This window comes from Notolepis coatsorum (genome assembly GCF_963971535.1).
Source record: "Notolepis coatsorum genome assembly, chromosome: 1".
Taxonomy (NCBI): domain Eukaryota; kingdom Metazoa; phylum Chordata; class Actinopteri; order Aulopiformes; family Paralepididae; genus Notolepis; species Notolepis coatsorum.
In genome coordinates, this window is record NC_140165.1 from 242,098,265 (window position 1) to 242,116,997 (window position 18,733).

The 18,733-nt window shown below is 44.4% G+C and overlaps 1 protein-coding gene across 1 annotated transcript in view; it reads left to right on the forward strand.

Moving 5' to 3' along the window:
* sez6b (seizure related 6 homolog b) overlaps nucleotides 1-18,733 on the forward strand; it is a 419,489-nt gene that overhangs the window by 287,325 nt on the left and 113,431 nt on the right. Inside the window, 2 exon segments of the mRNA XM_084309484.1 lie at nucleotides 10,957-11,151; nucleotides 12,926-13,064. Of these exon segments, the coding sequence (XP_084165610.1) occupies nucleotides 10,957-11,151; nucleotides 12,926-13,064 (334 nt within the window).

The following is an 18,733-nucleotide window of genomic DNA, read 5'->3' on the forward strand; positions in this document are numbered from 1 at the left end:
CTGTTACACTCTCCATGTCACCCTGTTACACTCTCCATGTCACCCCGTTACACTCTCCGCGTCACCCTGTTACACTCTCCATGTCACCCTGTTACACTCTCCACCCTGTTACACTCTCCACGTCACCCTGTTACACTCTCCATGTCACCCTGTGTTACACTCTCCACCCTGTTACACTCTCCACGTCACCCTGTTACACTCTCCCGTCACCCTGTTACACTCTCCATGTCACCCAAGGTACCCATGTACAAAATACTTCCCAAAGGTCAGTGAATACCACGATCACAACACCAGAGGGAGCTCCACAAATCATGTTAAACCCAGATTCGGCTCAAACAAGGGACTAAACACATTTCGCAATTATGCCACATCAATGTGGAACGCCCTACCCAAAGCTGTAAAGGAATGTGAATCACTACCCACTTTCAAAAATACTCTCAAAAAACACCTAGGGGAGACTGCAATTCTAAACTGGCCCCTGTAAATGTCCTAACACAACCCCCCCCCCCCCCCCCCAATGTACAGTAAATTACCAAGTATGGTCTTGTCAATATTCCAATGTACAGTTTTGCTTGTTCAGTTGTACAGTGTCCCCCACCCACTCCTCCTACCCAACCCCCCCCCCCCAACCTCCTCCAATGTACAGTTTCTATGTCAAATGTATATACTCTCTTTTCTGGACTCTTTTCGTATCACAAACAGTACTGTATTTGCAAATCTGGTATGTCATAAATGTATAGATGTAGCAGTACTGTCTATCTGTATGTCATGTATGTCATATATGTTATGATGAATTGAAAATGGGGGACCCTGATGTAAACAAGACGAAAGTCTTTCTCTGGTCTGCATCCCCTTAACAATTGTATGTATTGAGCTGTACTGTACTGTACCCATTCTGCAATCTGTTAATAAAATTTTCAATCAATCAATCAACCCTGTTACACTCTCCATGTCACCCTGTTACACTCTCCACCCTGTTACACTCTCCATGTCACCCTGTTACACTCTCCATGTTACGCTGTTACACTCTTCATGATACCCTGTTACACTTTCCACAACACCCTGTTACACTCTCCACGTCACCCCGTTACACTCTCCACGCCACCCTGTTACACTCTCCACCCTGTTACACTCTCCATGTCCCCCTGTTACACTCTCCATGTCACCCCTGTTACACTCTCCATGTCACCATGTTACACTCTCCATGTCACCCTGTTACACTCTCCACACCACGCTGTTACACTCTCCATCTCACCCCTGTTACACTCTCCATGTCACCCTGTTACACTCTCCATGTCACCCCGTTACACTCTCCACCCTGTTACACTCTCCATGTCACCCTGTTACACTCTCCACCCTGTTACACTCTCCATGTCACCCCGTTACATTCTCCACATCACCCTGTTACACTCTCCATGTCACCCTGTTACACTCTCCATGTCACCCTGTTACACTCTCCATGTCACTCTATTACACTATCCACCCTGTTACACTCTCCATGTCACCCTGTGTTACACTCTCCATGTCACTCTATTACACTAGCCACCCTGTTACACTCTCCATGTCACTCTATTACACTATCCACCCTGTTACATTCTCCATGTCACTCTATTACACTATCCACCCTGTTACACTCTCCATGTCACCCTGTTACACTCTCCACCATGTTACACTCTCCACCCTGTTACACTCTCCATGTCACCTTGTTACAATCTCCACCCTGTTACACTCTCCACCCTGTTACACTCTCCATGTCACCCTGTTACACTCTCCATGTCACCCCGTTACACTCTCCGCGTCACCCTGTTACACTCTCCATGTCACCCTGTTACACTCTCCACCCTGTTACACTCTCCACGTCACCCTGTTACACTCTCCATGTCACCCTGTGTTACACTCTCCACCCTGTTACACTCTCCACGTCACCCTGTTACACTCTCCCGTCACCCTGTTACACTCTCCATGTCACCCAAGGTACCCATGTACAAAATACTTCCCAAAGGTCAGTGAATACCACGATCACAACACCAGAGGGAGCTCCACAAATCATGTTAAACCCAGATTCGGCTCAAACAAGGGACTAAACACATTTCGCAATTATGCCACATCAATGTGGAACGCCCTACCCAAAGCTGTAAAGGAATGTGAATCACTACCCACTTTCAAAAATACTCTCAAAAAACACCTAGGGGAGACTGCAATTCTAAACTGGCCCCTGTAAATGTCCTAACACAACCCCCCCCCCCCCCCAATGTACAGTAAATTACCAAGTATGGTCTTGTCAATATTCCAATGTACAGTTTTGCTTGTTCAGTTGTACAGTGTCCCCCACCCACTCCTCCTACCCAACCCCCCCCCCCCCAACCTCCTCCAATGTACAGTTTCTATGTCAAATGTATATACTCTCTTTTCTGGACTCTTTTCGTATCACAAACAGTACTGTATTTGCAAATCTGGTATGTCATAAATGTATAGATGTAGCAGTACTGTCTATCTGTATGTCATGTATGTCATATATGTTATGATGAATTGAAAATGGGGGACCCTGATGTAAACAAGACGAAAGTCTTTCTCTGGTCTGCATCCCCTTAACAATTGTATGTATTGAGCTGTACTGTACTGTACCCATTCTGCAATCTGTTAATAAAATTTTCAATCAATCAATCAACCCTGTTACACTCTCCATGTCACCCTGTTACACTCTCCATGTCACCCTGTTACACTCTCCATCTTCTTCTTCTTTCGTGTAACGTCAGAGGTCCAACTCCGTATCTTGTAGCCATGCCCTTAACTCTGGTCCCACATCAAAGAGGCTGGCTTCCGAGGGTGGTTTGTATAGGGGGCAGATGGTCAGGATGTGGTCAACAGTCTGCTCAGGGTCTCCACACTCACATGCAGCACTGTCTGCCAGGCCCCACTTCTTTAATGATGCTTTAAAGCGACCAACCCCAGATCTTAAACGGTTCAGCAGAACCCATTGCCGGCGTGGAAGATCATCTCCTGTGGCGCCATCTCCTGGATCTCAGATGTGGTGGTGGATACGGGTTGGCCCAGCACTCTCCCACTCTCTCTTCCAGGCTGCCGCCAGCCATCCGTTTCTGGATAGGTCCTCAGTGGTCACCCCGTTACACTTTCCACCCTGTTACACTCTCCATGTCACCCTGTTACACTCTCCACCCTGTTACACTCTCCATGTCACCCCGTTACATTCTCCACGTCACCCTGTTACACTCTCCACCCTGTTACACTCTCCATGTCACCCTGTTACACTCTCCATGTCACCCTGTTACACTCTCCACCCTGTTACACTCTCCACCCTGTTACACTCTCCATGTCACCCTGTTACACTCTCCACCCTGTTACACTCTCCATGTCACCCTGTTACACTCTCCACATCACCCTGTTACACTCTCCACCCTGTTACACTCTCCATGTCACCCTGTTACACTCTCCATGTCACCCCGTTACACTCTCCGCGTCACCCTGTTACACTCTCCATGTCACCCTGTTACACTCTCCACCCTGTTACACTCTCCATGTCACCATGTTACACTCTCCATGTCACCCTGTTACACTCTCCATGTCACCCTGTTACACTCTCCATGTCACTATTACACTATCCACCCTGTTACACTCTCCATGTCACCCTGTGTTACACTCTCCATGTCACTCTATTACACTAGCCACCCTGTTACACTCTTCATGTCACTCTATTACACTATCCACCCTGTTACATTCTCCATGTCACTCTATTACACTATCCACCCTGTTACACTCTCCATGTCACCCTGTTACACTCTCCACCATGTTACACTCTCCACCCTGTTACACTCTCCATGTCACCTTGTTACAATCTCCACCCTGTTACACTCTCCACCCTGTTACACTCTCCATGTCACCCTGTTACACTCTCCATGTCACCCCGTTACACTCTCCGCGTCACCCTGTTACACTCTCCATGTCACCCTGTTACACTCTCCACCCTGTTACACTCTCCACGTCACCCTGTTACACTCTCCATGTCACCCTGTGTTACACTCTCCACCCTGTTACACTCTCCACGTCACCCTGTTACACTCTCCCGTCACCCTGTTACACTCTCCATGTCACCCAAGGTACCCATGTACAAAATACTTCCCAAAGGTCAGTGAATACCACGATCACAACACCAGAGGGAGCTCCACAAATCATGTTAAACCCAGATTCGGCTCAAACAAGGGACTAAACACATTTCGCAATTATGCCACATCAATGTGGAACGCCCTACCCAAAGCTGTAAAGGAATGTGAATCACTACCCACTTTCAAAAATACTATCAAAAAACACCTAGGGGAGACTGCAATTCTAAACTGGCCCCTGTAAATGTCCTAACACAACCCCCCCCCCCCCCCAATGTACAGTAAATTACCAAGTATGGTCTTGTCAATATTCCAATGTACAGTTTTGCTTGTTCAGTTGTACAGTGTCCCCCACCCACTCCTCCTACCCAACCCCCCCCCCCCCCAACCTCCTCCAATGTACAGTTTCTATGTCAAATGTATATACTCTCTTTTCTGGACTCTTTTCGTATCACAAACAGTACTGTATTTGCAAATCTGGTATGTCATAAATGTATAGATGTAGCAGTACTGTCTATCTGTATGTCATGTATGTCATATATGTTATGATGAATTGAAAATGGGGGACCCTGATGTAAACAAGACGAAAGTCTTTCTCTGGTCTGCATCCCCTTAACAATTGTATGTATTGAGCTGTACTGTACTGTACCCATTCTGCAATCTGTTAATAAAATTTTCAATCAATCAATCAACCCTGTTACACTCTCCATGTCACCCTGTTACACTCTCCACCCTGTTACACTCTCCATGTCACCCTGTTACACTCTCCATGTTACGCTGTTACACTCTTCATGATACCCTGTTACACTTTCCACAACACCCTGTTACACTCTCCACGTCACCCCGTTACACTCTCCACGCCACCCTGTTACACTCTCCACCCTGTTACACTCTCCATGTCCCCCTGTTACACTCTCCATGTCACCCCTGTTACACTCTCCATGTCACCATGTTACACTCTCCATGTCACCCTGTTACACTCTCCACACCACGCTGTTACACTCTCCATCTCACCCCTGTTACACTCTCCATGTCACCCTGTTACACTCTCCATGTCACCCCGTTACACTCTCCACCCTGTTACACTCTCCATGTCACCCTGTTACACTCTCCACCCTGTTACACTCTCCATGTCACCCCGTTACATTCTCCACATCACCCTGTTACACTCTCCATGTCACCCTGTTACACTCTCCATGTCACCCTGTTACACTCTCCATGTCACTCTATTACACTATCCACCCTGTTACACTCTCCATGTCACCCTGTGTTACACTCTCCATGTCACTCTATTACACTAGCCACCCTGTTACACTCTCCATGTCACTCTATTACACTATCCACCCTGTTACATTCTCCATGTCACTCTATTACACTATCCACCCTGTTACACTCTCCATGTCACCCTGTTACACTCTCCACCATGTTACACTCTCCACCCTGTTACACTCTCCATGTCACCTTGTTACAATCTCCACCCTGTTACACTCTCCACCCTGTTACACTCTCCATGTCACCCTGTTACACTCTCCATGTCACCCCGTTACACTCTCCGCGTCACCCTGTTACACTCTCCATGTCACCCTGTTACACTCTCCACCCTGTTACACTCTCCACGTCACCCTGTTACACTCTCCATGTCACCCTGTGTTACACTCTCCACCCTGTTACACTCTCCACGTCACCCTGTTACACTCTCCCGTCACCCTGTTACACTCTCCATGTCACCCAAGGTACCCATGTACAAAATACTTCCCAAAGGTCAGTGAATACCACGATCACAACACCAGAGGGAGCTCCACAAATCATGTTAAACCCAGATTCGGCTCAAACAAGGGACTAAACACATTTCGCAATTATGCCACATCAATGTGGAACGCCCTACCCAAAGCTGTAAAGGAATGTGAATCACTACCCACTTTCAAAAATACTCTCAAAAAACACCTAGGGGAGACTGCAATTCTAAACTGGCCCCTGTAAATGTCCTAACACAACCCCCCCCCCCCCCCCCCCAATGTACAGTAAATTACCAAGTATGGTCTTGTCAATATTCCAATGTACAGTTTTGCTTGTTCAGTTGTACAGTGTCCCCCACCCACTCCTCCTACCCAACCCCCCCCCCCCCAACCTCCTCCAATGTACAGTTTCTATGTCAAATGTATATACTCTCTTTTCTGGACTCTTTTCGTATCACAAACAGTACTGTATTTGCAAATCTGGTATGTCATAAATGTATAGATGTAGCAGTACTGTCTATCTGTATGTCATGTATGTCATATATGTTATGATGAATTGAAAATGGGGGACCCTGATGTAAACAAGACGAAAGTCTTTCTCTGGTCTGCATCCCCTTAACAATTGTATGTATTGAGCTGTACTGTACTGTACCCATTCTGCAATCTGTTAATAAAATTTTCAATCAATCAATCAACCCTGTTACACTCTCCATGTCACCCTGTTACACTCTCCATGTCACCCTGTTACACTCTCCATCTTCTTCTTCTTTCGTGTAACGTCAGAGGTCCAACTCCGTATCTTGTAGCCATGCCCTTAACTCTGGTCCCACATCAAAGAGGCTGGCTTCCGAGGGTGGTTTGTATAGGGGGCAGATGGTCAGGATGTGGTCAACAGTCTGCTCAGGGTCTCCACACTCACATGCAGCACTGTCTGCCAGGCCCCACTTCTTTAATGATGCTTTAAAGCGACCAACCCCAGATCTTAAACGGTTCAGCAGAACCCATTGCCGGCGTGGAAGATCATCTCCTGTGGCGCCATCTCCTGGATCTCAGATGTGGTGGTGGATACGGGTTGGCCCAGCACTCTCCCACTCTCTCTTCCAGGCTGCCGCCAGCCATCCGTTTCTGGATAGGTCCTCAGTGGTCACCCCGTTACACTTTCCACCCTGTTACACTCTCCATGTCACCCTGTTACACTCTCCACCCTGTTACACTCTCCATGTCACCCCGTTACATTCTCCACGTCACCCTGTTACACTCTCCACCCTGTTACACTCTCCATGTCACCCTGTTACACTCTCCATGTCACCCTGTTACACTCTCCACCCTGTTACACTCTCCACCATGTTACACTCTCCATGTCACCCTGTTACACTCTCCACCCTGTTACACTCTCCATGTCACCCTGTTACACTCTCCACATCACCCTGTTACACTCTCCACCCTGTTACACTCTCCATGTCACCCTGTTACACTCTCCATGTCACCCCGTTACACTCTCCGCGTCACCCTGTTACACTCTCCATGTCACCCTGTTACACTCTCCACCCTGTTACACTCTCCATGTCACCATGTTACACTCTCCATGTCACCCTGTTACACTCTCCATGTCACCCCGTTACACTCTCCACCCTGTTACACTCTCCATGTCACCCTGTTACACTCTCCACCCTGTTACACTCTCCATGTCACCCCGTTACATTCTCCACGTCACCCTGTTACACTCTCCATATCACCCTGTTACACTCTCCATGTCACTCTATTACACTATCCACCCTGTTACACTCTCCATGTCACTCTATTACACTATCCACCCTGTTACACTCTCCATGTCACCCTGTTACACTCTCCACCCTGTTACACTCTCCATGTCACCCCGTTACATTCTCCACGTCACCCTGTTACACTCTCCATGTCACCCTGTTACACTCTCCACCCTGTTACACTCTCCATGTCACCCTGTTACACTCTCCACCCTGTTACACTCTCCATGTCACCCCGTTACACTCTCCACCCTGTTACACTCTCCATGTCACCCTGTTACACTCTCCACGTCACCCTGTTACACTCTCCATGTCACCCTGTTACACTCTCCACATCACCCTGTTACACTCTCCACGTCACCCTGTTACACTCCATGTCACCCTGTTACACTCTCCACGTCACTCTCATTACACTCTCCATGTCACCCTGTTACACTCTCCACGTCACCCTGTTACACTCTCCACATCACCCTGTTACACTCTCCACATCACCCTGTTACACTCTCCACCCTGTTACACTCTCCATGTCACCCTGTTACACTCTCCACGTCACCCTGTTACACTCTCCATCCTGTTACACTCTCCACGTCACCCTGTTACACTGTCCATGTCACCCTGTTACACTCTCCATGTCACCATGTTACACTCTCCATCCTGTTACACTCTCCATGCCCCCCTGTTACACTCTCCACCCTGTTACACTCTCCACGTCACCCTGTTACACTCTCCCCTCTAAACTCACTCCACACTCCACAACGACCCCCGCTGTAGAGCTGCACTCAACCATATTATAAAAACTTTAATAATAATAACTTTATTTGTATAGCACTTTTCAAGAATTGCAGCTCAAAGTGTTTCACAGCAGTAAAAAAAAACATTGGCAGATCAATGCATAAAGTGCAGACATATAAAACAAGCGTAAAATAGACAGCAGCAAAATAGACAAGGTACAGTGAATGAATGAATGACTTTATTTGACAATATATAACAATAAAAAAAGATAACATGTCGCAGAAGCACAGTCTGGAAATACTGCCAAGGATCGACACAAAAAATCTCAGAGCTTATTTCCATTGTGGTCCTTGTAGGGGGGGGGGGGGGGGGGGGGGGGGGGTAGGGGAACGAAATGCTTAGACATGCATCATACAGACATGACATCACAACACATCACATATACATAACATATACGCATAAAAACATGTAAGGGTGCCTTTTAGCTGAGTATCTAGGTTAATTATAGTCCCCTTTGAGGCATGTCTTTAGGCTGGACTTGAATCTAACAGCACTGTTTACAATTTTCAGGTCACTGGGCAGACTGTTCCAAAAAACTGCTGCAGAATATAAAAATGACTCCTTCCCCATAGAGCATTACATGACATTGTTTTTCACATTAGGATCTAACATCCCAATAGGCCTCTTTGTTTATGGTTTGATTCTATGGCACTTTTAAAATAGACGTAAAATAGTGCAGTAGTGCAGTGCAATAAAATAGTTAATCAAATAGAATAGACAGAGTAAAATTATGCAATAGTGCAGTGCAATAAAACAGTACAATAAATCAATAAAATAGCCCTAATTTACAATCCAATAATTACAGTGTTGATGTAATGAGTCTAAACGGCACAGTGCATAAGAGGTAGTAAGATAAAATGTGCATAGAACTGACACATGAATTTGACAGGAAGTGCATAAGAATAGGCAGAATAAAAATAGTGCAGCCAAAATACTCATAATTTGTGTCCTAAGAGTTGGCCTCCCTGATAAATTTAAATGCCTGAGCAAAGAGATAGTTTTAAGCTGTCTTTTGAAGATATTTAGCGAGTTGGCTTCCCTGATGTTTTTGAGCAGTTTGTTCCAAATATCCGCGTCACATCACCACTTGTAATGGCGGTCACTAGGCACCTGTCCTTCCGACAGCCTTGAACCGCGAACCCTCCATCCAATTCCGGTGGGGGTATTTAAACCTAGGAGTGAGTTTACACTACAGAGGCGACCATCGCAAAGGTATAAATCTCGTTACACCTGCTCTCAATCTCAAACAGAGAGCTGTGGCTGAGGGCCATTCCACACTGTCCAACGTTCAGACATTATCCGATACAATCTAATGTAATCTGTTTAGACCTTCGATTCAGTGTCACAAATGGGATTAGGTCGCAAGGGAGCATCTCCGCATATTCCATGGCAAAACGCGGGGGCCAGACAAACGCTAACGCGTCTTTAGATATTGAATTCACGCGGTCTTATCCATTCCGCCACCCCGTGAAGGATCCCATTCAGGTGGGGAAGTGGCGGGTATTTAACTTAGGAGTGAGTTTACACCAAAGTGCTGCCGTCGCAGGGTTTCAACCCCACGTTACGCTCTCGATCACAAACAGAGAGCTGTCGTTGAGGGCCGTTCCGAGCCCACTACCCGATGCTCAGTCATTATCCAATAAAATCAATGTAATCTGTTTAGGCCTCCGCTTCACTGTCACAAATGGGATTAGGTCGCGGGGAGCAGCGCAGCATATCCCTAATGGACCTGACGTTGCATAACAGCTCGGCTGTGCCGCTCTCGTCGTGTTTTCAAACGCAGGCCACTCCCCCCCCACTGACGGTTTGTTTGTCTGTTGGTTCATTTGTATACTGGTGGCAGAGCATGTTAGGTTTCAGTGACACAAAGTGGTGTGTGTGTGTTAGTGCAGAAAGTTCCAAGTTGGAGCCTCTTCAGATGAGTGGCGGTGCAGATTCAGTGCAGATTCGGGGCGATCTCTGTCTGTCCTCTCCAGTCACATTATATCCTCCCCACAACAACACCCTCTACAAAGCTAAGACTAAGCCAGGCATGTTGGACCATTTTAATAGACTGAAATAATGATAGAAAAACAAAACGAAACTCAAACTACACCCCACACACACACACACACACACACACACACACACACACACACACACACACACACACACACACACACACACACACACACACACACACACACACACACACACACACACACAGACACCCACATCAGTACATTACTATTCCATTGTGCGTCTGAAGACAAACTAAAACGACACTGAATAATAAAGAAATCCTGTTGAACTAAATGATAAACTAATGGAAACGTGAACGAAGACCAGCCCTGCTCTGAGTGACAGGTACATTGCAGGGGTAGTGTGGGCGGGAAACGTCAACGTTAGCTAGTTCTGTACATCTTGTCTTGTCAATTTGCGCTACACCACGCCGCAAGACTTAAGTTGACACCGTGTTACTGTTGTATTATGTACGTGATCTCCCTCATATGAGGAGACCTAGCGCATGTGTATATAAATAAACGCACGTCAATCTCCTCTCCCCAGCCTTCGCCGCGGGCCACTGCTACGAGCCCTTCGTGAAGTACGGGAATCTGACGAGCAGCGACAACGCGTGGGCAGTGGGGGCCGTGGTGGAGTTCTCCTGCGACCCTGGCTACACGCTGGAGCAGGGCTCCATCACCATCGAGTGCATGGACCCCAACAACCCCCAGTGGAACGAGACGGAGCCGGCCTGCAGAGGTCTGTGTGTTAGCAACTTAAGCAACATAATACAGTGTATAGACGGAGCCCGCCTGCAGAGGTCTGTGTGTTAGCAACATAATACAGTGTATAGACGGAGCCCGCCTGCAGAGGTCTGTGTGTTAGCAACATAATACAGTGTATAGATGGAGGCTGGAGCCCGCCTGCAGAGGTCTGTGTGTTAGCAACATAATACAGCGTATAGACGGAGCCCGCCTGCAGAGGTCTGTGTTAGCAACATAATACAGTGTATAGACGCAGCCCGCCTGCAGAGGTCTGTGTGTTAGCAACATAATACAGTGTATAGACGCAGCCCGCCTGCAGAGGTCTGTGTGTTAGCAACATAATACAGTGTATAGACGCAGCCCGCCTGCAGAGGTCTGTGTGTTAGCAACATAATACAGTGTATATAGATGGAGCCCGCCTGCAGAGGTCTGTGTGTTAGCAACATAATACAGTGTATAGACGGAGCCCGCCTGCAGAGGTCTGTGTGTTAGCAGCATAATACAGTGTATAGACGGAGCCTGCCTGCAGAGGTCTGTGTGTTAGCAGCATAATACAGTGTATAGACGGAGCCTGCCTGCAGAGGTCTGTGTGTTAGCAGCATAATACAGTGTATAGACGGAGCCTGCCTGCAGAGGTCTGTGTGTTAGCAGCATAATACAGTGTATAGACAGAGCCTGCCTGCAGAGGTCTGTGTGTTAGCAGCATAATACAGTGTATAGACGGAGCCCGCCTGCAGAGGTCTGTGTGTTAGCAGCATAATACAGTGTATAGAGGATGGAGACGGAGACAGAGAGAGGAATGGATGGAAATAAATGTAAAGAGATGTGACGGAAAAGAGAGAGAGGAAGGATGGAGAGAAAGAGGGATGGAAAGACTGGTGAGGGATGGATGGAGAGAGAGGTGGAAAAAAGATGGAGAGAGAAGTGAGAGAGATAACGATAGAGAGAAGGGGTGATTGAGAGAGAAACAAAGAGAGAGTGTGGTGGTGGGGTTTAGCCCATGGAGCTGTGAGACACACAGAGAGAGAGAGAGAGAGAGAGAGAGAGAGAGAGAGAGAGAGAGAGAGAGAGAGAGAGAGAGAGAGAGAGAGAGAGAGAGAGAGAGAGAGAGAGAGAGAGAGAGAGAGAGAAAAAGAGAGAGAGAGAGAGAGAGAGAGAGGGAGAGAGAGAGAGAGAGAGAGAGAGAGAGAGAGAGAGAGAGAGAGAGAGAGAGAGAGAGAGAGAGAGAGAGAGAGAGAGAGAGAGAGATGTTGGACAAAGAAAGAGATACCAAGGGGGCGAGAGAGAGAGAGAGAGAGAGAGAGAGAGAGAGAGAGAGAGAGAGAGAGAGAGAGAGAGAGAGAGAGGGAGAGAAGAGACAGAGAGAGGGATGAAGAGTGAAGTGAGAGAGATGGGGGTGGAGAGAGACAGAAGTGACAGATGAAATGAAAAGGAAAGAAAAGGAAAGAGGGATGAAGTCATGAAGAGAGAGAGAGAGAGAGAGAGAGAGAGAGAGAGAGAGAGAGAGAGAGAGAGAGAGAGAGAGAGAGAGAGAGAGAGATAAAGAAAGAAAGAAAGAAAGATGTTGAAAAGAGAAAGGATGGATGAGGTCTAAACTATCTCAGAATGGCCTCAGGGGAGTGAGTGTGTGTGTGTGTGTGTGTGTGTGTGTGTGCGTGCGTGCGTGCGTGCGTGCGTGCGTGCCATCACTCCTTCCGAGGTAAACTATCACACACTCTCCGTTGCCACGGTGCCCACTATGTGTGTGTGTGTGTGTGTGTGCGTTCCAGCTGTGTGCAGTGGAGAGATCACAGACTCAGCAGGAGTGGTCCTGTCTCCTAACTGGCCGGAGACGTACGACAAGGGCCAGGACTGCATCTGGGGGGTCCACGTGGAGGAGGACAAGAGGGTCATGCTGGACATCCAAGTGTATGTACATGATGTCACACTACTGTATGTCACACTATGTCACTGCACATACAGTTTGTCACTTTGTAACAACTGTTTGTTAAAGCTGCTATAGATTAAACTTGTTTTTAAAACAATGCATCCACAGAGCTTTTACAAAGCTGCATGCAGAGTAAAAGTATTGTTTTCCTTCCCCCCAAAAATATTGATCTTATAATATTGATTTATCATTAAAAAAATGTTGCAGGTCCAAAATGTATGTTGTTGTTTACATTAATGAGTGCATGTATCCCCTCCCTACTTCCCACCTGACATGATTTTCCTCTAGTGTGACATCTAGTGGCTGAATGTTATCTATAGCACCTTTAACATTATTTTAGCAAAGAAATTAATTCTTGTTATTTATTTTGGAACACAAAACATTCAGTTTTTGGCAGGTGTAGCACACACCACATTGTTCTTCCCTGCCTGGCTACTCCACAGTCCACACCCAACAGTGCATTGATTAGGTGAGCAGTGTTCCTGACTCCAGCTAATTGATTAATCAAAGCAAATTCATTGCTTGTGTTCCCACTGTGACATCATCCATGGGAAGCAATTATAAACAGCTTGTTTAGGCTTGTTAGTCTGAAACCTTCAAACCCTGGCCAAACAACAAGCAATACACATGCTATTTTTCCCGTAGCACTTAACCTCTTAAGCCTGATCGGCCCAGTACCGGGCCGAGATTTATTTCACGTCACAAATAGATCAATACAGTCCGTATTAAGTGATGTTGCGTTTCTTTTTCAAATGTAGCCAAGAGTAAAGACCATAACCCTATCAAAACAGCAGTCAACGTGTATATTTTCAGCACTACATTTGTTTACCAATGATTTTAACTTTTAAGTGTTATTAGCGAAATATGAGCTTATAAAAATCTCTGCGCATTGCATTGACGCCGTCATGAAATCATTGTAGTCCTAAGAAAAAGGAGACCCAGGGCTTTCGATGGACGTCGACATTTCATAAAACAACACTACCCAGCTCACACCAGCCGCATACAAACGTAGTCCAACCATTTTTCTTTCTTTGGTTTTACATATTGACGTGAAAATCGTGATTATATCTCACAGGTCGAACAATCCTCAATGTTATTGCCATAAAATACAATGTATATTGTTTCTTTACCTGTGAACGTCTAGGAAAAAAAACTTGTCACAATCCATAAAAAAATGGCGGAGCTATGGACATTATGCTAAATGAACTGTATTTACAGTAGATTTCATTCACAGTATTTGCTGCCCTGTACCGGGTGCCTGGTGGTACTGAATCCAGATCAATCATGTGTCCTGACCGCTAATCCTAGATCAGTTCTCCTACTCTGAGAGTCCTTATGCATCCAGACCCCTGCTCATCCCAATTGATGGTTAGCGTTGCAGTTTGACTGGAATTCTATTGTCTGGATGCAAGCTTGTAGAGAGAGCCCGGGAGGAATTTCACTAAGTGCATCCAGAGGAGATGCATAAATCAGATACCACCAGATCTTTAGGATCAAACAGAAATACATTGCAATGACAAAGGTAACCATGCGTCTTAACAGCCACTTCAGAATAGATAGACCGATCCATGAAGGAGCAGACAGATAGGATAGACCACTGTCGTGTCTTCTGGGGTTTGTCCATCCATTCTCCCTCTAAGTACACAAGTACATGGAAAAATACTAGAAGTATAAATACCATTACAATTCGATGTACTTGGGGAAAATACATTTAGACACAAAGGATAACGAATTAAATGTAAAAGAAAAAAATACACTAACCTTCTTACTGTCTTATACTATCATGCACTCTTCCTACTATACTAATATGTCTTTACTACTATACACTCAACACTGCAGCACTCAAGTTTCAACACTGTTTGATGAACACTGTTACTCAGCTGAAAGAGTTGTACCCTTCCTGCTGACTTGTCGTACAGAACTTGTAAGTCGCTTTCGATAAAAGCATCAGCTAAATGACTAAATGTAAATGTAAATGATGACAAGTATATATATATTTTTAACATATTAATTAACCCTTGTGTGGTGTTCAGGTCTGTGAGGTCAGTGTTTACTAAAAGAGAAATGATACAATGATTGTTTTGGTTTCAACCTGAGACTCGTTTATTGAGTGCACACTGTGCCCCCCCTCCCCCCCCCCCCCCCCCCCCAACCACACCACAGACACACAACCCCCCTACACATTTATATTACAGACATGCTGTTCGGGTCGCTGGACCTGAAAGTGTGGAAATTGGAGGTGAAAACAAGTAAACATGGTAGAAAGGTTGACGTATTCACTGAGACAGAAGGAGAGGTTTGAGGAGAGGTGGGGATGGTGGGACTTTATGTGCCTGTGTGAAATACAGAGAGAAAAGAACGGTGAAATGTCCCATTTTTGTTTTGTGTTATTTTCATTTATTTTCAGTTATTTCTTCTTTTTTTTCACGATTGTTGTTTCAGTTCTGTATTGAAACATTTAAAAAGGATTTAATTGTAACCAATCCAGACTGTGTTCAAATCTATGAGGAGCAAGGCTATAGCACACAGAGAAAAACATCACCTAGAAACAACACTCACACTCTAACAGGACAAACGCTAATGTCTTCAAATATTCATTCACACAGAGGCACACGAAAGACTTTTAAGCCACATCATCACTGCATATTTACATTTATATATTTATATTACCACATATATATACACCCATCTGAATATACCTGCATACTGTATAAGCCCTCTATACACTTGCTTGTAGCCTACACCTGCATATGACCCTTAGCTCTGTATAATAGCATGTACTATAATGGTGTATATACCATATATATATATATTTATTCCCACCGCATATATACCTATCCTCACCTGCACATAGTCCCTTATTATAGATATACAGATATACTATCTATATCTGTACATATCCTACTTTTACTAGTTACGCTGCTGGCCAGTAGTAGTCGTCAGGGTTCGAATTATCATCTGAGAGCTATGGGGGCCACCTGAATTTTTTTTCTTTTTTTTACAATTTTTTTCCTGAAATTGTGGCTGTTTTCGAAGTCATATTTAGAGGAATATCTCATTAGGATTAGTCTAATACTAAGTAATAATGACATCACACAACAGTCTAATCATTAGACTATTGTGTGATGTCATTATTCAGTCTCATTCTTAACAATCAATATTTGTTCATTTTCTTACTCACCTCTGATATATAATGCCATATTTACTTATTTGCATTTTGCACCTTATAAAATACAACAATTTAATTTGAAAAATGAGACCAAATTTATGAATTTGAATTAACATGTATTTGTCTCTGCACTTATAAATCAAAAACTAACAAAATAATCGAATGGAAAATAAATAGTTGTATGGCACAACAGCAGCATTTATCAGGAATCAGTAAGTAACATTATCATCTGATAATAAAATGAACATAAAATAAATACTTGTATAAATCAAAATAAATAATGTTATAAACAAATGTGCACAGGTAATCAAGAGAACTGAATGAAAAATAAATTAGAAGTAGCAGCATCTTCTTAGAACAACGAGAAGAAAAGTAACTACTGCAGCACGTCGCCGACATGCAGACCGGAAGAGCCGGGATTCGAGCCACTGACCTCTTTTATCCAAAGTGAGTAGTGACGACTATAGCTCTACCTCCTGAGCTACAGCCGCCACATCATGATGACTTAAAGCAGTGGTCACCAACCTTTTTAAGCCCAAGATCACTTTTTTTTTTGGTGAAGGCAAGATCTACCTATTGAAGCGTTGAGAGAAAAAGACAGCCAAGATTGTACTTTAAACTAAATTACTTTTATTTGCCTGTATTCTAATTACATGCAATGCTTTGGTCCAACATTAAAACGTCAAAGTAGAACTATTATGTACTTTCTCAGTCAGTGCTAAGTGCAGTCATCTTATGCAGCATCACTTTTCACATCAAAACAAAAGTAGAACTGTAATGTGGACTTTCTCATATTATTACATTGACAAACATATTTACAATTAGCATTTTATAAAGTAGAACTGTAATGTGTACTTTCTCAGTCAGTGCTAAGTGCAGTCAGTGCTAAGTGCAGCATCACTTTTCACATCAGAACAAAAGTAGAACTGTAATGTGGACTTTCTCATATTATTAACATTGACAAACATATTTACAATTAGCATTTTATAAAGTAGAACTGTAATGTGTACTTTCTCAGTCAGTGCTAAGTGCAGCATCACTTTTCACATCAAAACAAAAGTAGAACTGTAATGTGTACTTTCTCAGTCAGTGCTAAGTGCAGTCAGTGCTAAGTGCAGTCAGTGCTAAGTGCAGCATATTTTCACATCAAAACAAAAGTAGAACTGCATGTGTACTTTCTCAGTCAGTGCTAAGTGCAGCATCACTTTTCACATCAAAACAAAAGTAGAACCTTTAATGTGGACTCTCAGGGTAAGATTAATTTTTTTTTTTTTTTCATGGAAAGATCTACAGGGACAGTCTCAAAGATCGACCAGTCGATCAAGATCGACGGGTTGGTGACCACTGACTTAAAGTGTCACACAGGCAGCCAGGGGTTGATGCCTTTTCTATCTCAGACCACGAGAGTAATAACAACATCTGCAATTAGAGCTCTGCATTATCAGAAGCCATTACATCAAGCTATAGATTGCATCATCTCAAGTGGCAATTATTACGTTTTTCTTAACACTTTCTCCCACAAATCTGTCAAAATGCAAAAACTATACAATGATCAAAATACCAGCAGCATGTTACCAAATAAGCAGCAACATTACATCAAGTAAACAACAGTAACAACAACTTCCTCAGTTTTTCCTCCTACAGCTCTAAAGTGTCTCATGTCAGTCCAGAATCCAGAAGACCCATCACGCCCGCTCCCTGCAGCTGAGTTTTTCCTCTTCACTCGTTCTCTCTTCGGTTCCGTCTGTCTGCACATTTGAGGTTTATTGTTTATTTATATATGTATAGTTGTTGTGTTACATACATACATTTACTCTATTTCCGAGGGACAAATTGTCTGCTTCTTCTTCACTAGGTTGGAGTAGCGTTAAACTCATGGGCGACGCTCATGGGCGATGCATAGCGGCTTGGAGGTGAAATGTAGCCTATTCCACAACATTAATTACTCTGTTCTTTTAAAAACTGAAAATAAAAATATGATCTATTAACAATTTATTTAGGTAACATAAATAATAATTCGTACAAAAAAAAATAAAAAAAAATATTATATAATTTTTTTGAGAGACCCCCACAGGGGGTCTCGACTATGGGGGCTCAGACTATAGCTATGGGGGCTGAGCCCCCATTGGCCCCCTCATAATTCGAACACTGGTAGTCGTACTGTCTCTGTTTATATAATACAACTCTGTACATACATCTGATTAGCACTAGACTCAGTAGTACTAATTTGTATATTTTGTACCCAGTTTAATCACCTGTACATTGTATGTTACTATTACACTTTACTGTTACATTTGCACTCTGGTTGGATGCCAAACTTCTTTTCATTGTACTGTACTTGTGCTGTATGATGACAATACATTTCAATCTAATCTAATCTAATCCTCACCCTGGTCAGGTGACGTACTAAACAGTCCCGCCTGTAACCAGCTCCTTGAATAAAACCAACGCTACTTCCTCGCCGTTACACCGGTTACATTA